The 26,990-nt window shown below is 38.4% G+C and overlaps 1 protein-coding gene across 1 annotated transcript in view; it reads left to right on the top strand.

The window, feature by feature from the left end:
* Nucleotides 1-13,241: 13,241 nt before the first annotated feature.
* Nucleotides 13,242-26,990, top strand: part of LOC141333368 (uncharacterized) — a 153,643-nt gene continuing 139,894 nt past the window's right edge. Inside the window, exons 1-3 of the mRNA XM_073838350.1 lie at nt 13,242-13,286; nt 17,753-18,601; nt 21,894-22,082. Coding sequence (XP_073694451.1) covers nt 13,242-13,286; nt 17,753-18,601; nt 21,894-22,082 — 1,083 coding nt within the window. The remainder of the gene's footprint in view (nt 13,287-17,752; nt 18,602-21,893; nt 22,083-26,990) is intronic.

Raw genomic sequence — 26,990 nt, 5'->3', positions numbered from 1 at the left:
GTTTTGTTTTGTTTACATTATTTTTCAGAAATCTGTTTTACTGTTTTCGTTCCATTTTGTGAAAGCTGTGCGCCGGAGCGATCTTTTGTACATTCGTGGAAAACTTTTCAGAACGAATTAGTCTTTTTGAAAATATTAAATAAACTACAAAGTAAGTGAACCCGCTAAATGTGGTCTGTGTGGTAACTCAAAATCCCCGGTCACATGAATATCATTTTGCGATTTTAAAAGGGGTTGACCCCAAACTCTACACGGCAAACTAATTACTAAATGTTATCTTTTGATCGCTTTGCATAAAAATAAACTTTCTACCCACTGTTTTTTGTATGACTTAACATGTTCTCTGAAAGAGCCCAGCCGGCACATGACCGACCTTCAACGTTGAAATTTGGTTGAAATAAGGTCAATTGTTGTTTCAACAGTGAAACAACGTTGATGTAACGTTGAATGCTAAATGGTTGAAGATTAGTCAACACATGACTGAAATTCAACGTTGAAATTTGGTTGAAATTAGGTCGGTTGTTTTTTCAACGGTAAATCAACTTTAAAAACACTTTGAATGCTAAACTGTTATATATACCTTCAAAAGCAAGTGTTTAAATTATAATATTATTAATACAAATAATTAACAAGGTTAACTTATAAATCAAAATTTTTTTATAAGATCATGTCTTCAGCATACAAAGAAATGTATAAAAGTGTATATGTTACTTAAAATATAATTATCATCACCAACAATAATACATTTTGTATTCACCACATGCTGAAACAATTCCTATTGGCTGTTTTGCCTTACTGCTTTGATCATGATTGGTTCATCTGGCTGTCATTCAGGAAACTGACAGGTGGAACTGCGTGCAGTGCGCGGGCCTTCGTAATTTAAAAAAGTTTGACCGTTACTGCATTTACTTGTGAGGCTGTGAGCTGCATAGACTGTGCGAGAGCTGCTGCTCACCGAAATTACTCGGTTGATCCCGAATTATCTTACATTTTCCTGTTATATTTTTATTTTGAGCGTATTTGAATTATGAGATCCCAACGGAGAACAAAAACCGGAACACAGAGGAAATAGACGTGAGCTGCGAGTCTCCGAAAACATACAGCACTGGCTAAGTCAGGTAAGACAATAAGTATTTATTATTACCTTTCAAAAATAGTACAAGAGTTTACAAATTGGTAAAGGACATGTAAACTGCAGAAGTTAAATACTTGAGTGTCTGTTTGTGCTGCTTTATTATCACAGACAGCAAAAGTTAGAAGCTAATCGCATTTAGCGCTAGCAATATTAACTCATCTGGTCGTAGGCCTAACGTTATATCTGCTGTTGTTGTGTGTTGCCAGTATTTGTTAATGTCTGTCTTTTAGAGATTCACATTTTTCGATATAAATGCCATGCATTACTGCAGGTGTGTTTACATTTTAATCCTATAATAACTGTCCTAAAGATGACATACTTTTGTTTCTTTTCTGTATATCGTATAACGGCAAATGTCTTTATAATTTAAATGTATTAAGATTTTTTAAAGGAATGGTATAAAACTAAAAATAGCTTTTTAAGAAAGTTTCAGTAAACCATTTATTCTTTCCCCTTGTAGAGTCATTAAGGAACCGGCTTATTGGCAGTTTGGTAAGGAATTGTTCATCTTTGCACTGTCAGTTCTGGTAGATTCATTGATCTTTTGTTATAGGTTTATTTAATTGTATACAAATGTACTCAATATGATTTTACTTGTTCCACTATATATACATTGTTTAGTTAGAATTGTGATTTAAGCCATGTTGTTTTAAACTTTAATCTGAATACATCAAAATGTGTTTAATGAAGTGTTGTTCACTTAGTTTCCAACTCCACTGTTATTGGACTGAAAAGTAAAAATATTGTACAAGATCTGTTTTGTATCAAGTGTTTTCAGTTAAAGATATTCAACGGTATCAAGGTTGGTATTTCATGAAATTTTATTTTTGGTGTTTTGTTTATGCAGGACAGTACAGAAAGCACACAAGTGGGAGAGAGAGGAGGGGGACAGCATCAGAAAGGACCTAGAGCTGGGACTCTTTCAGGGATCACCCGAAGCACAACCATGCTATATGCACAAGGCTGTTGTTTTTAGCATAATTTGAAGAAACATTTTGGCTTAAAATAATAAATACATTTCATTTAAGGTATTTCCTGCGTAAAGAATTTTAATGTGACTGCTTTTATATCCCTTCACCACTGACATGGTGTCTGTTGCAGGTTCCATTCTCAAAGTATTTTACCCATTTCCACTGCACAAATGTAAACCTGTTACACATCTGTAATCCTGTTTTCACAGAACTAGTTAACCACCAAAATAAGAGATCAAGTGGTTTTAGTCAAAAAAGGTTTCTCTTGCAAGTGAAGTGCAAAATATGCATGCTTTTGCACAAAAACTTTGAGTCTTTAACCTTCTGGGGTCTAGGGATTTAAACATACCCTGACATTTGTCTGTTTTTTATTTTTATTTTCAGTATCTGAAAAAAATACACTACGAGTCAAGTTTTTGAACAGTAAGGTTTTTTTAAAAATATTTTTTATTAAATTCCTTCTGCTTAATAATATTAGTATTATTTAAAAGAACATTTAATATCATTTGAAGTATTTTAAAATGTAATTTTTTCCTGTGATCAAAGCTAAATTCTCAGCATCATTACTCCATCAGTGTCACATGATCTCATAGAAATCATTCTAATATGCTGTTCAAGAAACATTATTATCAATAAGCAGTAGATTGTCTTTTTTTTATCTTCTCAGGATTCTTTGATGAATAGTAAGATCCAAAGATGAACATTTACTTGAAATGGAAAGCATCTGTAAACAAAAAAACATCTTTTTCACAACTTTTATTTAGCAAGGATGCTTTACATTGCTCAAAATTGAGGATAAAGACATAATATAACAAAAGATTTCTATATCAGATCAATCGTTTAATTTTCAGTTCATCAAAGAAAACTAAAAGAATTCTAGAATAAAAATATTAGAATGATTTCTGAAGGTTAATGTGACTGGATCATGAGTAATGATAAAAATTCTGTTTTGACATCACATGATTAAATTACATTTTCAAATATGTTCAAATAAAAAAATAAACATTTTAAATAGTACAAATAGATTTTATTCATTTTTTCTGTACTTTGAATTGGTGAGCAGAAGAGACTTTAAAAATGTAAATTTTACTGTGAGAAAACTTCTGACTGGTTATGTATAATGTCTAAAGTCTGATTACTTTGTATTCATCACAACCTGGGCTACAATAATATGTGAGCATAATTAATGTATTTGTATTGTTTTTGTAAAATGATTTTGACAGGTTTCAACGTTGCTATTTCCACGTTGAAAAGGCGTCAGAATATCAACGTTGAAAATTTTTGCAAATCCGAAAGGTTTTTCACCGTTGATCCAACCATGGTACCTGACGTTGTTTCAACGGTGAATCAACGTTGAAATGCCGGCTGGGAGGCTTACGATCTAACTGCAGGCTCTTAACACAAACTATTAAGCATGTTAATTTTTAAAACGTCATTTAAAAATAATATCTTTTTCATTTACGATCGCAAGGTTTTCTTTTCGTGAGGTCTTTGAGTTCAGGTAAACACAGACGGAGCTGAACCCTCCTTAAGCTTCCTAATTCCAGTCAGTGTTTTTGAAAAACAATCCTGAGTAAAACGTTAGGAGCACACTCTTGTGTTCTTTGTAATCTATACAAAATGTAGATATTTAGTTTAGTTGTTGTAGTAAAACATAACATTTTAGCTCTGCGTAAACTTTTAAAGGAAGATAAACATGCTCACGTTATAAATTAGCAATTAGCCAACCGGCTAGTTTCCACAGTCATTTTCTTAAATAAATGCAATATTGTTACCTGAAAGTTAGGTCCTATGTCCTGTCGAACTTTAATAATACACATTTTCTGAAGTTCTTTGTCCTGTGGAAATTAGTGAAATGATATTTTCTCTTTATTTTTATGACTAAACAATCTACATCCCGGTACGCAACAATATGCCACAGTGGGCGCTGCTGGACTGCTATCCCTCACAGCCTCGTTTTCGATTCAAAATGGCGGCGGGCTGAATAAGGCGTATAGGCTCAAAAGCATACACAAAGAAACGAGCATGAACAAACATAGTTCAATAAACTAGTAGTTAATATTAACTGACTTACATTTTAGACACATCATTAACCATTTTGCAAACGAAAATAGTTCTAAGCAACAGCAGAACCGCCGTGAATCTCCGAGCAACACAGCGGTATTTCAGTACTGAATGATTTAGCATTTTTTTAAATGAATCGAGATTTTTTTAAATGAATCCATCTATGGTTGAATCCGTGACTCGCTCATTAAGACAGTGACTACTGCCATCTATTGGTGGTTCGATTTTATATTTAAAGGTATTACATTTTTCCAATATTTTTGTATAACATTAATCTTATTACATTATTTATGTATTTGCAATTTTACTGTGTAAATGCATTTTTTGGAACCTCTTATCTTCATTAAACAGTCTAAGTAAATACAGTTAAATGTCAATTTCATTGCAGGCCTGGTTTTTCCTGTGCAATGGCAAGATGGAGTTTGTTGATACTGATTTAATTTGTGCAACCATAAAGAGTCTAATTATTCTAATTTGATGTATTGATAAAATTTAAGAATTTGATGTGAATGATGACACATCCAGTTAGTAAGGTTAGGAAAATAAAGTTAAAAAGTGTCCTAGAAATCAATTTAAGGCAAATATCACAAATATTCAGATTAAAGTAAGACCTTATAGAGTAGTGATGAGACTATAGCTTCAGAATGGATTAATTTACAGCAAAAAAAAAAGGCATTTTTTTTACCCCGGATAAGTAAATTCTTAACTCGGACAAGTGAATGTCTAATTTTCAGTAACTTACTCAGGTATCCTGACTGTACTAAAATGGGTTGGCAAAGTTAATAAAGAAAAAGTTTAGTTGTTCTTTTTATTAAGTGAATCTATTGTTCCTTAGCATTGCTGTTAAGATGACATCAACCCTAACCCCACAGCAAACAGAAACCGAACCGAACCGAACCGAACCGTGGCTCCAAAACCGTGAACCGAACCGAATCGTGCCTTTGGTGTATCGTTACACCCCTAGTCACGACTGAAATGCAAAGGTTCAACAAAACGAGCAGAAATGAGATATGAATTCTGTCTTCTGCATCGCGTCAGTCACACTTTTCAGGAAAGCGAGTGAGTAAACAAAAAGACAAGTGGGGTGGCCAACCTTAGCCCTGCCCCTGCGTTAAATATTTTTAACACTGTTAAACTGGGAAAGATAATCACCTGCTAATTATGACAGTACTAAAAATAGATAGTATGTTTCCTAAATATCTGCAAGCATGGGCGACATTAGGGGGGGGGCAAGGGGGGGCAGTTGCCCCCCCTGTGGTGAGTCATGGAATCCTCGACAGCCCCGCTGCAACTGCTTTAGCCAAGCTTAGGCTCGGTTGTACTTGGGAACTAGACGGTGCTATATAACCCTCAAACGAAAGCAAAGCAATTGAAGATCTGGCAAACTATCCAACGTGTTTCTGCAGCGTTGAGCAATGTAGCCAATCACAGACATATCTGTTGTTTCCGAACAGTCTTGTCAGAATTCACTCACTGCTGAAAGCGCCTGATCGGTTTTTATTAAGTGCCGTTTTGTGCGCTCGTGAATCATCTTGAGTGTAGACGCGATGTAAATAAAATATTAATTGTGTAGTTTAGAGAGCTTTATTAATTATAACGGAATTTTGTTAGATCTCTATGAAATTTTAGTGATAATAAGGGGAGCGTGCTTTGCACTTTCCAGGCTATAATCCATTTAGAATTTGTATGAAACTTTCGTTTTTCGGCACATGTAAGCTGATGTGTTTTGGGAGTGACATTTGCATATTTACGCTGGGTTTATTCTCGAAATAACGGTGAAGCAATAGACGGGATAAAAATATATTTTCCCCTTCTCCCAAAACAACTTACTGTTTCAGCTATAAAATAGTTCAGTTTTGTATGTAATGGCAAAATGTTTATATTTAGTTTCGTTTTTTATTTAGCTAATTTAGAAAAACGCTTGGAGCATTTTTTATTCGTTAAATATATATATATATTTACCGAACAGCGCCCAGCGGAAGACTGGTCATAGTCTGTTTGATCAGTTTGCCTTCTCAAATCATCACAATTGCCTAAAATGAAATCTATAGATATAAAACAGTTCAAGTATAAAACAATGGTAGTTTAAACGTTACAAATAAATGTGCGCTATATGCGCATAGTTTGTGCAGAAAGTGGAAGCTAAAGCTTGCAGGACATCGAGGCACCAGCGCGATCAATTGCATTTTTTTCATTGGAAGCAATTTAAAATTATCCGTCATTTTTGCTCACAAAGTACGAGTAATACATCGAAAAAAACGTTACAGCATTTTTATAAAACAAGGAAAACAAAAATTATGTGCTTTCTGCCGTCTGGTTCTTGAACAGGAGTGCTTAACAAAATGAAGCGAAATGCATGCCTCACAGACATAATAAATACATTTATAGAAAGCTTTAAATTATTACTTAACGAAATAAAACAAATCAAAAGCACAAACTCTTTCATGTAATCCGTAAAGATGAATTTCTCTCTAAAGGCGCGTCCAAAAAGGAGATTGCGAGTCAGGATCTTTGTGACACTGACTCAGAATACACAAATTAATTAATAAATAATTCATTTATGTCCTTACTCTTTCCTCGACACATTCATTGTTATTTATTTTTGCCGGTGCTTGGGGCTAGTTTTAGCCTATTGTGTGCGCTTGAACGTGGATTCATCAGCGCTAAAGCACACTAAACGGTGTCTGAGTCGGTCTCAAAAGTGAAAGCGAAAGTGAAGTTTCGTGTTGTTTCCACCAGCGCGGCATTTTTTTTCTTCACCATAATTGATGGATGTCTAAATTATGAAAATAAGGAGAAGCCTAAAACAGGCCCGATGCCGGCCGGGTCTGAACTATGACGTGAAAATTGGCCCGAAGCCGTAGCCCTGGGGTGTAAAAAAAAGTCAGGGCCCATCGGCCCGGGCTGAAGTGCAGCGCTTTAATTGACTGCTTTGATGTGCTGCAATACCCTAGGGCACTGTTTTAATGCTTACATCTGATTTTTTTTTCTTGCCCCCCCTGACTCAAGAGTCAAATGTCGCCCATGTCTGCAAGCATATTATTCTAAGTTTGCATACTTGTTTAAAACAATGCTACAGTCAGTTATTCTAGTATGAAATGTGGTTCTGTGTCAGAATGTCAGTTTTTGTTTTGGTCTGTGCTCTTTGGTCGACACCCCGGGTTGCCAGTTGGTGGAAAACACAGCATTAGATGTATTAGATATCATTTTTAAAATCATTTTTCTATACAATCTTTGTTTTTTTTAATTGCTTCCTAATAAAACATTTTAAAACTAAGCTACAACATGTTTTTAAAACTAATCATTTGTTTATTGGGAAGTAACAAAACATTTAAAAAATCTAAATTAAAAAATATATATAAAAAGTATATCTGATAGAAATATATAAAAAATACAAATAAACTAAGTATATAATACAAATTTGAATTTAATAAAAAAAAATTATTCGTTTTAAAAGTATGGTAGGAAGCAATAAAAATATGAAGAATGCATAAATTATATATAAAAAATATATAAAAACAATACAAATAAACAGAGTGTGTTATATAAATTTGAATTAAAAATTGTTTTAAAAGCATGGTTTTAGCCTAGTTTTAAAATAAATGTTTTATTAGAAAGCAGTAAAAATATAAAAATGTATAAAAAACAAAAACAAAATCTGTACAAAATTGATATCTAATAAAAAAAAAACTATATAAAAATGAACTGAGTATAGACGGTTTCATCGGACTCACCCGCGTTGCCAAGGTTACGCGTTGGCCCGAAGTTAACTTCCGGTCTGTGTTTGTTTATTTAATAATTATGGCGCCATAATAATAATTATGGCGCCGACTACAAACGCAGTTAAAATTAAGGTGATGAGTAGACTGAAGTTGGGCTCAGGTTGTTGTGCTGTGGGATGCAACCTGACCTCTGGAACAAATAGCTTATCGAAAATAAAAATGTTTCGGTTTCCTAAAAACGAAGGGAGACGGCGAGCATGGATCACCGCTGTGCGAAGAGAGGCTTGGCAGCCAGGCAAGAATTCAAGGATCTGTAGCACTCACTTCGTTACAGGTAAGAAACTCATGATAAGCAACAGATAATAGCTAGCTGACCAGTAACAAGCCTGCAATAGTTATGAGTTTAACTAAATTGATTACTACACACGTAGCTGTAACATTGTAACGTTATACATTAATTTTACACAGTAACGTTAGCTCAGTGTTGTAGTTGATACACTTTAGCTGTGATTTAAACTAGCGTTATGATACCTGATATCTATCAAACATAAATGCCACAATGTTTTTCCATCAATGCTATACAAATAACCTACATTATTTAACTAATAGTCGCTTTTGGCGTGTTCCCTGTGGACATAACAAATACAATAATGCATAGCTATTCTAATGAAGCTTTAAATGAAGTACTTAGGCTAGGGATGGCGAAAACTAAAAAATTTCTTGACCGACCACCGAGCCTCATTAGCCGGTTGAAACCGGTTAACCGATTAGTTTAAAATATGGTACGCTATTTGAAATAACAGCCATTTCGAGCCGCGCCTGCAATTTCGCATCTCTCTGCCGCTCTGCCTCCCGCACACACACACACACACACACTGCCACTCACGTCACTTTTTAAAAACCCCTACAGCGCGAAACATGAGTCCCGCAAACGCGGCGCCGAAGAGCTTGTTGTATGTAATCGTAGGACAAATGGCTCCTTAGTTTCAAATGGTTTGGGTACAAGGTGATCGCTTTGAAAATAAAGGCGTTTGTCTAGGTTAGAAGCTCATTTGAAACATTGCCACGGCTCATTTAAGAAAATGACAGCTCCGAAGAGACGCCGCTTTAGTTGAGGTAGTGCTAAGTTACTATATTTAAGCACTGTATCACACAAGTTGCAACTTACATCTGTCTCATTCTTTTTGGTGAAATGGTCCCACACACTACTTTTCTTTGCACGCTTCATCCTGTCGTCTGCCCTGGCTCTAACCTCGAGTGTTTTAGCCTGTTGCCTTTACTTTTCGCAAACCTTGTGAGCGCGCGAACCCAAACGCTGTGACCTCGCACCAAATGTTTTTATTGGTTTATTAAGTACAAACAGGCGAGTTATGAAAAATTGAGTTTGAGGGATAATTTGTTCACTTAACACAAAAAGATGAAGAATGAGATGGCTAACTGTAGTAGCGTATAGTCCACTGTCTATAATAGCCTAATTTAGATATCACTTTTTTTTTAACCGACTACCGACAACTTTGACCGGTTAACGTTGATACGGTCAACCACCGGTCAAATGGTCATCGGTTAACATCCCTAACTTAGGCCCTGTCCCAATATTCACACTACGCCCTAAGGTCTTCCTCGAAGTGGACACTTTTTGAAAGTGCACTTAGCGGAGTAAGTGCGCAAGGGCCCGAAGCTGTGAAGAGCAGAATTGGGACAGTTTTGCACACGTCACTATCTACGTCACTTCTGTTGTGATCAGGACAAACATGGCGCTGGCTGCAGTTGCGGTATTCGCAGTACTCCTGCTAAAGTTGATCACAACTCACCAGCAGTTTCTTACCAGAAGAATTAGAAACCGCAGGAGAAGAAGGCTTCTACACCGGATTCAAATATGTAAGCTGATGCCCGACCAACAGGTAAATGAACTTTATTTTACATTTCAATGTAGGCCTACCGTTCATTTAACTTACGAGGCTAATGTGTGTGCTGCTAATAACACTGCTGTTATTGTCACAAAATGTAGTTTTAAGATTTTTTCAGTCGAGAATGTAGTTGATTAAAGCTCAAATATGTGGTTTATTTATAAAGATAGCGCCTATTTTAAAATTTTATCCGACGTTTTCGGGGTTATGAGGGTTTCTCAAACTCGGTCTGAAGGGCCACTGTCCTGCAGAGTTTAGCTCCAACCCTGATCAAACACACCTGAGTAAGCTAATCTCATTGTCTTCTGAATCACTAGAAACTCACAGCTAAGTTTGTTTGATCAGGGTTGGAGCTAAACTCTGCAGGACAGTGGCCCTTCAGGACCGAGTTTGACAATCCTTTAAATGAAGAAATGAATATCTTTTTGTAGTCTTAGCTACCAACCTTTTTGTTAATGTTATTCATATTAAAATAGTTTTTGTCTAAAATAATTTGTGATATAATCTAAACTATGAAGTGATGTAAACTGTACTGCATTATACTGAGAGCTGTTCCTAATATTTTGTTAAAATATCAAGTGTGGCAAAATATCAAGAACAGCTCTCAATATAATTCAGTATAGTTTACATCACCACCACCATAAGTGAGTGTCCAAAATTACAATGAAAATATATCAACTCCCTTTAATAAATTAAATTATAAAATTAATTAAAAAAAATTCATGGTGTGATCTGTTTTCCTAAATCTGTCATTCAAATTATTTTTTGTCTTTTTAAGTTTGGCAGACTGATCAGGTATGCCAGGCTGAATCATACCATGCCTGTCCTTCTGGTGTATTTTGATGTTGAGAGAGACCTTCGACCCGACTACCGCCTTTCAAGAAAATCAATGGATGGATTGATGGATATTCTGCACAGGCACCAGGACCACGGCTGGGGATCTTATTTGGAAGTCCTAATATTTGTGTATTGGCTTGCACATGGACTGTCTTATAGAGTCACTGCCCGGGCATTCTCTGTGCCAAAATCCACAGTGTGCCGTGTGGTGCACAGAGTTGCTCAGAAAATTATGGACATTGCAGGTAAAGTGATTTGCTATCCACATCATGATGAACTTGAAGAAGTTGGCCTGCGATTTGGACGCCTTGCTCGGCATACAGCATTTGACAAGGCTGTAGGGGCAATAGATGGATGCCATATTCGTATCAAGCCTCCAAATCGTAACAAAGAGGACTATTTTAATTACAAACAATTCTATTCTATCCAAATGCAAGCCATCTGTGACTCTCAGGGACGTTTCCTCAACATCTTTGTTGGTTTTCCTGGCTCTGTACATGATACCCGTGTTCTAAAAAACAGCCCACTTTATGTTAATGCTGAGTACCCCCCACCTGGCTTTTTTCTTCTTGGTGATGGCGGATATCCCTGCATACAGTCCCCCATAACTATCATCACACCCTACAAACTGCCACTTCAAGGAAGGGTCGAGGAACGCTTCAATCACAGCCATTCACGTGCGCGTTCAATTATTGAACGAGCCTTTGGTATGATGAAGGCACGCTGGAGGGCAACACTCTTCAAAGCCTTAGAAGTAAAGGTTGGCTTCTGCACAGAGGTGGTCACTGCCTGTGCATTCTTACATAATGTCTGCCTTACCCATGGTGATGTCCTGGAACCAGAGCCAGCTTATGATGCCTTACCACAACCACCAACAGCAGATTCTGGACAGGAGACAAGTGGCAACCAGCTCCGGGCGAGACTCGCTGCACATGTATCAGCACCCCTTAATGTTCAAGGGCACCTTTTAGAACATGACTACATAGTTTAATTCAAAGTACCTCATACCTCAACACACACATTGTTGTCATGAGTGTAGAAAGTTAACACCTTAAAGGTTGTATCTGTGATTTCAGGCCCAAACATAAATTATCACATTCATCTAATCTTTCCTAACGATCCGCTAGCTGCCCGCCCCATAAGCAGGCCGTCAAAAAACGCGTCTCTGTAGGCAGCACTGAGATCTGCACACAAAACCAATTGCTTTCACCACCGCTCAAAACCAAAACAAATAGTGTTCCAACCAATCATGTTTTGAGGTTTTGCGCTCGTGCACAGCTGCCTATGACGGCTGCACGCGAATACCTCACAACACCAGCCCCTGTCGGTGATTGGTTGAAACACTATTTATTTTGGTTTTGAGCGGTGGTGAAAGCAATTGTTTTTTGTGTGCAGATCTCAGAGCCTAGGCTGCCTACAGAGACGTGTTTTTTTGACGGCCTGCTTACGGGGCGGGCAGCTAGCGGATCGTTAGGAAAGATTAGATGAATGTGATCATTTATGTTTGGGCCTGAAATCGCTGATACAACCTTTAATTATTCCATTGGTCTGACATTGCACATCAACATGTACCTTTCCATGTACCTATTTATTAGTAGTTATTTCTATTATTATTTATTTATTTATTATTATTTATCTATTTATATCTATCTATTTTGCTTGACATTGTTTACTTACAGTTCTGTTTATATATTTTGTGAAATGAAAAATGTTGTTGATTACCTAGCATCTGTAAATACCAAATTTATCTGTCCTGAAAATGTTAATACATCTATGGTTATAAGCCTACACTTGTACCTGGCGGTATTGCTCATTTATTTTGTTATAAACTTGTCTTGAAGTACTTTGTTTCAGTAAAAAAAATATTTATTTCTAAATGATAAATGTTTCTCTTTATTTGCATATATACAGAATTACAATTTCCAAATGTCTTGTTCAAACCAAGAAATACAGCCAAAGTCCTCTAAAATTTTAAATATAAATTAAATCACTCAATGGTGTTAACACAGTGAACACTTATGCAGGAACATCAAACAACAAACAGAACAGAACTAGATGCAGGAAGTTATTATTTCTCTGTGTCATATGGTCAACCAGCTTTCCAAATAAATCTAACATCCTGTCCATTTGCTGCTGAGACTTTTGGAGCCAAGCATTATCCCTTTCATTTTCTTCCTTCTGTGTTTTCTCTAGCCGCTCACAGAAGTCTTTAAGATAATCTACACTCTCCCTCTTCCTCTTTCTCTTTCCTGGTCTGACATCAGTTGATGTACCTGGTTGATCACTTGGGGGGTCTGCTGTCTCAGTATCCGAGCCTGTTGGAGAATTTACTTCAACCTCAACCTCACTGACAGGTGTCTGGGCTCTCTCTACGCTACTGTGTCCAGATGAGAATAGATAGACTGGCCTGACTGAGGGTCTCTGGCCAATGGCTTCATGCATGGCTGCATAGAAAATCCACGAGGCAGCAGTGACCTCTCCTGCATCTGTCCCTGACCCAGTTTTTGGCAGTGATAAGTCCTTTGTAAATTGTAATAGTTATTAAAGGGGAAATTAACATTATTTACATGGGTTTACATTCTAACCAGTCATTAAGTAAGGGATAATGTATAGCGGGGCGGTTTTTATAGCGAATAACAACCCCGACAGGGTGAACTGGACTCCGACACGAAGCGGAGGGGTCTTGAATCAGCCTGAAGGGGTTGAAATTCACTATAACAACCGCCTCCCTATACATTATCCCACTTATTACATGGCTACCTACAAAATAAATCAATAATTTGACACAAATATTGATTTAAAAAGGAGTTTATTGATTTAAAAACGATTGTATTGTTGTATTATCAATACAATATAAGAATTACAATTACCTTGTACTTTTTCTTCAGATTTTCCCACTTCTTTTTACACTGTTGCTGAGTCACTTTCCCCTCCAGCCCCATAATTTTGATAATTTCACTGAAAGACACATTCATCCATTAGATCACTTTGCAATGAAGCCCTTACTTTCAAATAAAAAACTTGTCTGCTCATGTTTATGGCCATGTTAACTTACTCATATCCCTGGCTAGAGGCATTTCTGTGCCCCGTGAATAGCCGCTCATTCTCTGCCCTGAACTTTATAAAATTAAAAGTCTGCTCGTCGGACCCTGACAAAAGAAAGTGAAATCATTGTATCACAGGGCTGCCAACTTTTGAGTTCAGCTTGGAGTGAGAATTCCCACAGCAGTGTCTTTAGGGGGGTCCGGGGGCATGCTCCCCCGTAAGAAAATTTTGTACATTTTACAGTTAAATTCATCTATCTGGTGCACTTTGAGAGTTCACAATTCAGAGCTCCAATACAGTTTCAGTGTGCAAACTAAACAAAGAAAAAAGCTGGTGAATTGACTTGATCTTGAGGTTTAAAGGGGACTTAATCCTCTTTTTAGTTGTGATATGCAGGGGCGGAGCGGGGGGGGTGGCTAATTGGGCTTAAGCCCCAAATGTTTTGTCAAAAGCCCCGAATCTTTTAGGTTTTTAGCGCAATTTTCCACCGGACAAAATTGCGATTGTTAACTCATGATTTCTGTTCTGTCTGTGCGCACCAATCTTGCACTTCTATCTACTCCTCAACCAGACCACCTAGAGACTTCGGGTTTTCGGCATTATGTTAAGGAAGGTCTAATCTCGGGAACGCACAAAAAAAATCCAGGAAAACATTTACTATCTCTTAGTGTTGTGATCCCATGACGTGAGAAAATTGCGCTAAAACACTCACTGAGTTTTTATTACTTGTTTAAAATAACTTCAACTTTGTTTCATTTCCTCTTGTAGGCTCTACTGGGTGAAATTTTTTTTTTTTTTTGTTTTTTTACTGAGTACCCTAACTATCATCATTTTCCCAGATAGTGTATATTTTTAGGCATTTTATTATCTCAAACAGCCTGAAAAATAGTGCATTTAGCTGACGTAATTGGGAAAAAATCTACACGGGGGAGCATGCCCCCGGACCCCCCTAGGTTTGGGCTAAGCCCCGAATGTTTACATCGTCTGGCTCCGCCCCTGGTGATATGGTGTCTCAGTCTAAATTAGAATCAAAAATAATTCGAAAAAAGAATAATGATAATAATAATAATTTTATATTATTATTCCAACAACAGTAATATTGGAAAACAATTCTGTAAAGTAAATAAAAATGAGTATTTCACCAGTATGTTATTTATCTTATTCTACAGTATGGGAATTACAATACTTTTGTTGTAATTTCTACACTTGCAAGCAGGGCCTAAAACTTTTTGCCATATCTGCCATTTTATTCATGATACAAACAAAATTTTTTGGTGATTTAAGAGAATTTACCAGCCATAAATATTTTTTTTCTGGCCATGAAACTGTTTTTGCAGTTGCTGCTACTACAACTAAACATTTTTAATAAAAAATAATAATAAATTGAAAATTAGAACTAAACACTGCATTTTAATCATGATACAAAAAAGATGCTACACACATGTTCGCAAATTTGGTCTGACTTCAGCATTGTGAAATTATTTGTTCTTTTTTAATATATTTATAAAAATGTCATACTGTGTTTTCATCATAAAATGATGTAAAATAACTGTTGCAGTGCTGCAAAACTATTTACTTCTCTTGTTGTGGTAAAAAGTTGTGTACAGTAAAAGAATTCCTAGACTTAGTCATTATAAATAATTGCAACTGCATTTAAAAAATATATATATATATTGACACGAAAATTCAAATATTTTTCTGTTGCTGTTCTGAGAAATTATATTTTTCTCATATTCAAAAATTAATCCTTCATTCATGAGGGATTTATCACTCCCGACATTTTGCTTCTTGTACCGGGTATACAGCCGTTAGCAGGACGAAAAACAAAACTTTTATTCAAATTCTAAACGGATTATATGTAGCCTTGGAGTGCGCAATAGCCCTTCCTTGATAATCACTAAAAACGTGTCGCTTCAATTAATCGCAAAAGTCCCTTTATAATCAATGAACCGCTTATTTACAGTGAGAGAACTGGCAAGTGTACAGGGAAACAATCTGGTGTTTAGAGGTGAGTTAATTCAGGACGCAATGGCCAATCACAGGCGTTCTAGATCAACAGATATGTCTGTGATTGGCTACATTGTTCAGCGCTATGAAAACACTTTGTCTTTTGGCGATTTCCAGAGCACAAACACATATACGCACTGGAGCTTTTACCAAATCTGTTTAGCCAATATCTTATATTATTATAGTTTTAACTGAGGGTGCTTTTGACTGCGTGAGAAAATGGATGTGTGGCGTGAGAGCGTGTGAAAAGTGTCAATTGCGTGAGTCTCACGCTGAATGCGTGAGAGTTGGCAGCCCTGTAATAGTTACTCATTTTGTATTTTAAATATGAGATGATGTAACATGTACAGTACTTTGTTACTCTCCAACTCTTTAGCCAAACAATAAAATAGAAGCCAAAAATCACTCATCGTAACTTCTGTCGGTTTAATTAGAAGATTTACTTAAAACCTGCTTTTAAATTCTCTAGCGTGAAGATAAGCATGACAGGTTATGTTTTTATTTTTATTTTTATAATTATATGGTAGTTGTAATAAAAGCACAACAATATATACAAATAATTGTTTTTAGTTAAGACTATAATTAATGGCTAAAATTGGAAGGAAATGCACTTAAAGGGATAGTTCACCCAAAAATGAAAATGTGATGTTTATTTGCTTACCCCCAGGGCATCCAGGATGTAGGTGACTTTGTTTCTTCAGCAGAACACATACCAAGATTTTTAACTAAAACCGGTGCAGTCTGTTAGTGATTTAATGGCAGTGGATGGGCACCAAACCTTTGAAAGTAATAAAAAATCACCGGAAGTAATCTGTCAAGTGTGTACAACACTCATTGTTCACACAGTGCACAGAGATTGTGGGTATAGCAGCTATTCAAAATGGTAAATACTTTGGCTTCTCCTGAGTGTTCAAACAGATTTAAAGCTAAAAGATTACGTTTGCTTGAGAAAACTCATCCGGGACTGTTTTTTATCACAGATTTCCCCTTACGGCGTTTGCGTATACTACACCAGAGCGCATACACGTGTAACGAGCCGGATGTAATTTGGATTTGTCTGTGCATGTTTTTGTTTACTTTTAAAAGTCTGATGTCCGTCCACTCCCATTAAATCACTAACAGACTGCACCGGCTTGAGTTAAAAATCTTGGTTTGTGTTCTACTGAGGAAAACAAAGTCACCTACATCTTGGATACCCTGGGGGTAAGCAGATAAACATCACATTTTCATTTTTGGATGAACTATCCCTTTAATAGAGACTGATCAGTTGCAGTATTTGTATTAATGAGACTGATCTTCATTAACAATAGGCTACGTGGTAAAATATGCCAATAAGCTACATATTTTAAATGTACAATCTTTATGTTGTTTTACATTCCATTTACATTGTTTAAATTGGAGATTTAATGCGAAATTGTTTATTGTCAAATTAAGCCGCGGTCACACTAGACTTTGATCATGCGAAATTCCCTCGGATGCTGCTGCAACGGTCGTGATATGACGTCATGCTATGCAGTCTTTTTAAAAAGTTAAATTCAGCACATGACAACTAATTGTACATTTTAAATGTAAAAACATGCAATCTACTACACTTTACTGCAGTACTGAAGTTTTAAATGTTTAAATTTAAGGTTATTTTCATTCAGCTAGAGGTCAAGCTGTGACGTATCGATCTCCTGTTGGTCACACTGAGTCACGTGATACAATTTCGCAGGTTAGAGTTCACCAAGCTTGAACTTTCAAACGCAGCGAAATGCGAAATGTTACGCACGGGCTTGCGTTTCCGGTCTAACGCATTCGCATGCGTATGAATGGAAGTCAATGGAACGAAAAGTGCAGTGTGAGCGTTTAGTTAGTTTTTAATTAATTGACAGCACTAGTCTAAATGTTTTGATGTCGGTTGCTTTGTGCCATTAAACTGCTGTTAACTTATGTTTTTAATTTTTAACCTCAGACCTGATGGCACTGAAAGAGGAGAGTCAAGATCTCAATGAAACAGAGGAGAAAGATCAAAATGAGAAACATGATTTCAAAACTGAACAAAAATCAATTAGTTGCTCACAGAATAAAAATACTTCATCACTTGAAATAAACCTTAATTCTAACTTGAGAATTCACACTGAAGAGAGACCTTACAGCTGCCAACAGTGTGGGAAGAGTTTCTCACGAAATGGAGATCTGAAGAGTCACATGAAAATTCACATTGAAAAGAAGCCTTTTACCTGCACTCAGTGTGAAAAGAGTTATACATGGAAAAAAAACCTTACTGTCCACATGAGAGTTCACACTGGAGAGAAGCCTTTCATCTGCCAATTTTGTGGGAAGAGTTTTACAAACAAACATTACCTTACTGTCCACATGAGAATTCACACCGGAGAGAAGCCTTTCATCTGTAAACTGTGTGGAAGGAGTTTCACATGTAATGGAAAACTTAAGATTCACATGAGAAGTCACTCTGAAGAGAATCAATTCCAATGTGATCAATGTGGAAAGAGTTTTACTCTAAAATATCATCTTAATATCCACATGAGAAATCATACTGGAGAGAAACCTTACTCCTGCAAACAGTGTGGGAAGAGTTTCACACGAAGTGGAGTTCTTAAGATTCACATGAAAATTCACACTGGAGAGAAGCCTTTTATCTGCCCTCAGTGTGGAAAGAGTTTCACATATAAAGCAAGCCTTAAGATTCACTTGAGCACTCACATTGGAGAGAAACCTTTCACCTGTGAACATTGTGGAAAGAGATTTGCGCGTAAAGGAAACCTTAAGATTCACATGACAGTTCACACTGGAGAGAAACCGTACAAGTGTCTTCAGTGTGAGAAGGGTTTCACACGTCAAAGCAGCCTGATATGTCATTTGCAAACTCATTCTGGAAAGAGTCTGCTGTTTTCTTCAATGCAAGAAGAGGTTTAGAAAAAGCACCAATTTCTACAATCATCTACACACTCATTTTGAAATACATTCAATTAAGTACTGAAACATTGTTTTTCATCACACTTACAGAACAATCATGTAAATGTAAGACTTTGTCTGTGTATTTTGTTCAAGAGTGTACTGAGAAAAAAGGTGTGTGAAATCAAGTCTATGTTCACACCGGAGCTGAATGTGGGCTACATCTGATCACCTCCATGCATCCGTCATCTCTTTTTATTTCACCATAAGGCTTTTTTTGTTTTGTTTTTGTACTTCTGAGGTCATACCAGACCATTTGCTTTACTGTAGTTTCAAATCTATGTAGAGTATTTCACTCAATTCCATGTGTTGATTTCTCTGAATCAAAATATTACTACTAATAATAATACAGCATTTTTTTCTGTTGCTAAATTACACAATTCAGTCATTTTTAACTATACACTGCTCAGACAGTGGGTAAAACTCTTCACAGTTTGCACTATCAAAGTCACACACAGTACTTTAAAACTTTTATAGCCTTATATCACTTTTACCTTCATAGTGTCACGACTGTGTGTGTGCAACGAGACGAGAATTAAACAAAAACATTTTTTTTTTTTATAAAATCCACAAAGGGTAATCCAGACAGATCAGGGAGCCAATGTTGATCATGGAGTTTGGAAAGCAATGGCGGAGCAGACAGTTCCGGAAGTCTTGGTGGATCATGGAGTTTGGAAAGCCGTGGCAGAGTAGACAGTTTGGGCAGCCATGGCATAGTGGCCTATGGCTCAGCTCTTGGCCCAGCCCCTACAGCTGGAGTCATAGCCTGGGAGTCCTTAAGAAAACATACTACACAACATATAAAATATTTACATCATATTCTAACAAATAACAAATGTTACAGCCACACAATATATCATGTTTATAAAATATCTATACATTCCTACATATACATTATGACATACAACACCACCATATACAGTTCAGTGTTTCCCACACATAGACGAATCTGTTGCGGTGCGCCACAGATTAAATTCCGACCGCCACAGATTCAACACCGACCAAAAAAAAAAAAAAATCAATCAATACCTACCGTCACATATTGCATTTCGTTATTCTTTTGTACGCTATTTAAAACACACAGCGAATTCGTTCAACTGCATTTCCTTTCCATACTCTCTTCATCTCTCTGTCACTTGCGTCTCTCCCTCAAACACACACACACAAACACACAGCCAGGGTCGTAGCAGCCAATTTAAAAGTGGGGGGGGGGGGACAGTATGGTCATGTGACCCAAAGGTGATGTTCATACAGTACATTCATTCTGTTTACAAGAGCAACAAGATTTGAAGCTCATGGCAGACGCACAAGAGATTCGTGCTGTGATTGGCTAAATGTTACTTCACTCAAATCTAAGTAACAAATCAGAGACCAGGGGCGGGAATATTGGTGCTAGGTCAAAAAAAAGTGCGGGGGACAGAAACACCTGTTTCTAAAAGTGTCCCCCCCCAACCCCCCGGTTGCTACGCCCCTGCACACAGCCCCTCCCCTCCGTGCACACCACATCTGTCTGGATCATCTGTGTTGAGAAGACGGCTGGCGAAAGTTTGGTATCTCGTGAACACTTTTAACACATAATCACATATTTTATATTCGGAATACAATAGTTTCAGTGTGTTGATCTTACCGTAAATCCCGACCCTTAGCAAACGCAATTGCGTCTTCTTTAGAAAATTAACTAGTCGCAAGTTTGCGGTAAAATGTAGGCCAGCCTAGTTGGGTTGTCGAGGTCAAAACACTTTATGCAGCAGCTGTGAATCAAATAAACCTATTATAAATTGTCGTTTCTTTACTCTTACACTGAATGTTTGCTGCTTCAATCCAGATGACTATTGAAAAGTATTTTCCGCGACTGAAAAAGGCACGTGATGAGGATGAGGACCATCTTGAACCAGAGGTATCAGTCTAAAACAGAGCTTAGTCCGACCACTGTAATTAGTTATGTTATTGTTTACAATATTTTCAACTAGTGCTGCTCAAGCAGAAAGACAAGGTCAGGGAGATAAAGAAATAGATGTGTTAAATATCAATAATATGTCTCAAAAAAAGGTGCCCTAACAAAAGTTGCAGACTGTGCAGCAAGTATGCTGTTGTGTATGGTGTTAAATTAATGTAATAAAGTTCTGTTTAACTAATTATTAACAGTTTTTTTTTTTTCATTATTAACCTTTAGGAATTCCCTTTTGGGGATCCAATCATATCCCTATCCAATCCTTCTTTTCATCTGCAATCCCAGAATCCACATGAGATGAGAGCGGGGAGAAAACATGAGGAAAGGCCAGGAAAACCAACGATCTGACAACACACGGCAAATAGAACAGGCATTAAAAAGCTGAGCTAATAAGCCGCAGCTGGAAACAATCAGCTCGTGAGCAGCAGCCCGACATGCCCACCACACACACAGCTCACAACAAGTGACAGACACAATGCAGGAATGAGTGCGTGAACCCATGAACTGTGACAACCTCAGTACGTCCAGAATCTTGTCACCCTTCTGGAACCCGAAGCCAGGTTTTGTGTAAAGCTGAACACCGGGTGGACCTTAAATTCAGGGCAAGTAATTCAGCTGTACCTTCTGCACGTGTGCCATGCTCACTGGGTTGATGAGGCGCAAACCAGTGGTGTCAGTATCCCAGTACCAAGGCACAAGCTGTTACCAATATCAAGGCACAAGTTTCTTCAACTCCGTGTGTCCTCCTCTTGCAGTGACTGAAGTGTCTCCTGAGGTGACTTTTTTGCCTCTTTGAGAGAGATAGCTCTAAAAAATACTCAATTTCTATTCTAAATTGTTATAAAAATATTTTTATGAGTGCTCTTAAAGCAGGGGTGCCCAAACCCGGTCCTGGAGGGCCAGTCAGTGCTTTACTGTAAGTGGGCCGGTACGCGCCGGTACTCAGTACCGCCACTTCTAAATATAGCTCTTGAGAGTACCGCCACCTCTCCATGCTCCCAGAACGTGCTTTTAGCGTACCGGTACTCTCATTTGCACATCTGTTATAATCGTTTGGCTGCGCTGCCGCTTTTCAGAGCGCCCTTCACAAGCACGCTTCCTAATTCGTCCCGCCGAGAGCAGAGACTACATTACCCATACACCAATGTGTTTTACAAGTGAAAAGCGCATGCGTCGCTTTTGCCGTTGTCATGTCAACAACTCAACGTGGTCCGGAGAGGGTGTGTAAAACGCGCAAACAGCTGCTCGGTTAAAATACAAAAACAATGAACACTTAATATGCTCTCCTGGCTTCAGACTCTGAGTAGTAAAAGAACAAGGTCAGAATCAGAGGACTCGCTGGCTGACACCCCACCAAGCCAGAATGATATCGCTGCAGGTCAGATGCAAGCTAATGAAAGCTGCACTAGTGCCGCAGCCGCGGACGACGGCACTTTGGGCGACGAGGACGAGAATGACACCATTTCTACCGATGACAACAGCCGCGTTAGCGAGCATGAGTGGCCAGAATGTTGGTCCCAAGCTCAAGTCCGGTATTTCTCCACAAATTACAAGTGGCTGATCAGCAGAAATCAAAAGTTGGGTTGTAGTGTGTGTAGTCAAGTTTGTGCTCGCGTGGACATGCAGCAAGGGCAGAGAGTGTCGCAGGAGTGGAGTGGGTGCTTAATCTCGTCTTTTGGAAGGGACAAGGCTGCACAACAAAACTCACTACGAAAGAAAATAAAAGAGCACAGAGACTCAATTTATCACAAGAAAGCAGTTGAAATAAAAGAGAAGGCTACACAAAATACAATGCAAAAACACATTGAAGATATGAGAAAGGCTGACTACGCTTCAACTTGCAATGTGTTTAGAACAGCTTATAAGATTGGCAAGCATGGGCGTCCCTTTACAGACATGCCAATAGATGTCCAGTTGCAAGTCTTAAATGGTGTCAAGATGGGCAGAGTTTTGCACTCTAATAACTCATGTGCAAATATACTGGATCACATTGCAGCTGAAATGAAAAAGAAGGTAGTCAATGACATAGTGATGAATGAAAGAAAATTGTGTGTGCTCATTGATGAATCCACTACAATAAGTGGAAAGTCTGTGCTTGTCGTGTGCCTGCGGTCAGCTATTTCCAGTGAAAATCCAGACACAATATTTTTTGAACTGATTGAGCTGCAGGGGACCACAGCAAAGGACATCACTGAAGCACTGTTAGGATGTCTTCATAATAATGGCTTTGACCCTCACTACCTACAGGAACATTTGTTGGCATTTGCTTGTGATGGAGCCTCAGTGATGCTTGGGAGGAAAGCAGGAGTTGCTGCGCAGCTTTGTTCCAAATTCCCTTACCTGTTTGTCTGGCATTGTTCCAATCACAGACTGGAACTGGCAGTTTGTGATGTTTTGAAGGAGGTCGGAGGAATCAACCACTTTAAAATATTTTTAGATCAGCTTTACTCCCTCTACCATGCATCACCAAAAAACCAAAGGGAGTTAACCGAGAGTTCTCACAATGTTGGACAACGTCTCCTTGTGATAGGCCGTGTTTTATCAGTGCGTTGGGTTGCTTCAAGTGAGAGAACAGTGAAAGCAGTATGGGAGAACTACCAAGCTCTGCAGGTACACTTTACAAGTGCTGCTGCTGATACCAGCAGGGACTCAAGAGAGAGAGCAAAATACAAAGGACTCAATGATGTTCTCACTACTGTTTCTTTTGTGGTCAATCTTGGCATCATGTATGACGCTCTCACAGAACTCAGTGACCTCTCAAGAATGCTCCAGAGACGGGACATGACTTTGGATCAAGCCGACAGGCAGCTGGACCGACAAATCCGGGTGTTTGAGTCAATGGTATCCACACCTGGTCCCTACACACAAACTGCCATTGAAGCTGAAAAGGAGAAAATCTTCAGAAATGTATGCCTGCATGAAAATCAGAGGGTTATAAAAATCAACCATGGCCAATTTTTCCGTAGCCTGGCTGAAAATGTTAAGTGCAGGATGACTCCAACAACTTCCTCGCATGTCAGTAAAACCTCATCTGAAAAGACAGATAGTCACCTCCTCTCAGACATCAAGGTCCTCCAGTCTGACTCCTGGCCTGCATCTCTAGATATTCAATATGGGGATGCAGCGGTCAGACGTTTATGTCAGAGATTCAGAGTTGGGGAGAGGGAAAGTGTCCTAGGATTTAGGGAGTATAAAGACCTTAAAGCTTCCAAGACACCAGCAGCCCTGAAGCCGCTTCTTACAGCTGTCCACACCATTGCAGTATCAACAAGTGAATGCGAGCGAGCTTTCAGCTCAATGAATGATACTTTGACAGATAAAAGAAACTCTCTCGACATCAAAAGGCTTTCAAATCTGATTTTCCTGAAATGCAACGGACCACCCTTGGATCAGTTTAACGCACAAACATATGTGCAGACATGGCTGGCACTAGGGAGGAGAAGTGCAGCATCCACAAACTGCGAAGCCCAAAGTGAAAGGAAAGTGGAGCCCAAAACGTGCTGGAGCCTTTTCTAGGTAAAATGATTTGTACAGTATTTCTCATTTTTCATTTGGTGTACTGTGATTGTATTTTGCTGAATCTGCTTTTGTATATTTTTCAGGGGCAAAGAAATGAACCATCTTCAAGACTCAAGATTATGTTCTACTGTTCTATGGTTATTATGTTTGGGTTGCTTCAAGTGAGAGAACAGTGAAAGTAGTATGGGAGAACTACCAAGCTCTGCAGGTACACTTTACAAGTGCTGCTGTTGATACCAGCAGGGACTCAAGAGAGAGAGCAAAATACAAATTAGTTTATAATTTATTTTATGTACATTTTGTTAGAAAAAAATGTCAGTACCTTTTTGCACATTTTATTTATGTTCAGTAGCTCTTTCTAGCTCAAGCAAATCCACAAACTAATAAAATGATTTATTATTTTGTATAAGGTTGTCTGTTGACTGTTGTATATAAAACCCATTCAATATAGTTGTTGTTACCTCAGGGGAGGCGGAAAAAAAATAGAGTACCGGCACCTCTTTTGGGCCACTTAAAGCACTGGGGCCAGTGACCTGCAGAGTTTAGCTCCAACTTGCCTCAACACACCTATCTGGAAGTTTCTAGCATGCCTAGTAAGACCTTGATTTGCCAGTTCAGGTGTGTCTAAGGGTGTACTCACACTAGGCAGTTTGAACCGTGCCCAAGTGCGTTTGGCCACCAAAGCGCGGTTCGTTTGACTAGTGTTAGTGCTAACCGTGCTGGAGCATGGAACAGGAGGCGGGATGTCACGCTTTTGCGAGGTAAATCACGTTTTTGTAGTCCGTAATCAAAGCTGCAAAGTCATTTCTGAGCTTAAGCAGGTAATTGAAAACCTCTGCACACGAGCAGCATGATTGCGTGAAAATTTCCGTGCCACAAAGGCGATAGACCTGTTTAACAACAGGCTGTGAGAGGACCACCGCGGACCAAACGATTTAAAATAATTATCCACGAAGTAAACTATTTTGAGTTCAGCGAGAGCGTTGCTCTTCCTGTTTATCCTGAAACCATCGCAACATAATGACGTAAGCGTGCTCCGGCACGAATGCTGAAACCCTATGTGAGAGCAGGCCAGAGGGGGAGGGGGGACAATCGTACTCGGGCCAGGTTCACGACAACCGTGCCTAGTGTGAGTACACCCTAATTGGGGTTGGAGCTGAACTCTGCAGGACACAGGTCCTCCAGGACCATGTTTGGCACACCTGTCTTAAACAACATTAACAAACACATCACCCTCACTAGAAATCGTGATCGCTTGGAGGGCCCCCATTCATCACCCGCCCTTTGAATCATCCTTACTGTGCCTTACAGCGCTCCTTTTCACACTGCCTCAGATAATCTACTGATTGTCTTGTCCTCTCCATGGTGTGAGTTTCTTCGAGCACTTGCTGCAAGAAACTGGAGCTGTTGCTGAAAGTTCAGGGCTTCAACAAAGTCACATTTCCTTTCAAAACCAGCCTGATTATTTAAGGGGCAGTTATTAATGCAGTCTACGGCAGGCTTCCACTTTTGTGTGTGTGTGTGTGTGTATATACATATATATTTATACTACAGGGCCGAATGCTTGAATCTGACGAACGTTCTAATGGTGTGTATTATTTTCAGAGAAATGCACGGCGAACATATTTTCAGGCAGGTCTTGACTGCAGTACGTCTATATCACTTTGTCACACGATTTCAGATATTTCAAAGGTCCTTACAGCCTTAAACAGCAAAATAACCAAAACCCATAATGACACTGGCCAAACAAATAAAAACGACAGATTATGTCCATGTTTTTGCCACAAAATTATGATTTATTATGTTCGGAAAGCACGTACTCTATTTCTCCCACTCTCTCTTCCTCACAGATGCACACACATACAGTTTACTCACACGTTAGCATACACGCTAATATTGTTAGCTCTGATCTGACGATTAACAACTTTAAAACGACATGACAGTTCTCACATGCGAGGTATCGGCATGGTCTTAAAGAAAATGAACTTAAAGTTAACTATTAGTAGAGACAATGCTGCCGGTCGCTTTTGAGAGAAGCACAGATTTAGAGAGGTAACGTAACTCACAAGTTTTATATCTCTCTCCCCCTCTCTTGCCATCTGTCTTGCTTGTCTGTCTCTCTGTCTAAACATCATTATTAACTGCATTAGTTTGCTCTCAAACGCTCAAGCGTCGTTGCTAGGTCTAAAATGACGTTTTGGAATTAGTAACGAATGATTTGGATGAGCTGCGTAAGAAATTAATCGTACTGACAATACCATTTTAAGGACAAAAAATGGACGAATGTCTTGAAATATATCATCTGATTGATGTCTTGAGGTGTGGTAAGCGTAGTATAAGCAGAATAATTGAAGAAAGAAAGACAAGAGAGACGCAAGTGTGAAATGCCATGTGGTATTCTACATATTTTTTTTCATATAAAAACAGCTGAAATTATATCATGTTTATTAGCAACACCGTGAGAGTGATAATGTGATATCCGTCTTTGATCTCGCTTTGAGATGCGCCTCGACTGAAATATAGGTGAGAGAAGGCCGCCGAAATGAGGGAAGTAGTGAAATAAGTGCAGTGAAGACTGGTTCATATTAGATCACCTGTAATTAATCAAATGGATTATCTGGATTATTCTGTAAACAGATGCGTTCTTGTGATGTGCTGGTTGTCCTCAGCCCACCGCATATTTTGTATCTGGAGTTGGGAAACACTGGGTTATACAGTAAGTTACTTGGATGTAATCTTCAGGTGTTTTGTAGAGAGAGAGTCTGTGGAGGCTGTTTCTGGGAGATTGAGTGGAGTGGGATGTTTGGTGTGGAGATATCAGTCTCATATAAGAGCATCAGCAGGAAAGGAAAGGGTGATGAATGTGTGTTTGGA

The sequence above is a fragment of the Garra rufa genome, chromosome 4 (assembly GCF_049309525.1).
Source record: "Garra rufa chromosome 4, GarRuf1.0, whole genome shotgun sequence".
Classification (NCBI taxonomy): Eukaryota; Metazoa; Chordata; class Actinopteri; order Cypriniformes; family Cyprinidae; genus Garra; species Garra rufa.
This window is presented reverse-complemented; position numbering and strand designations above follow the sequence as displayed.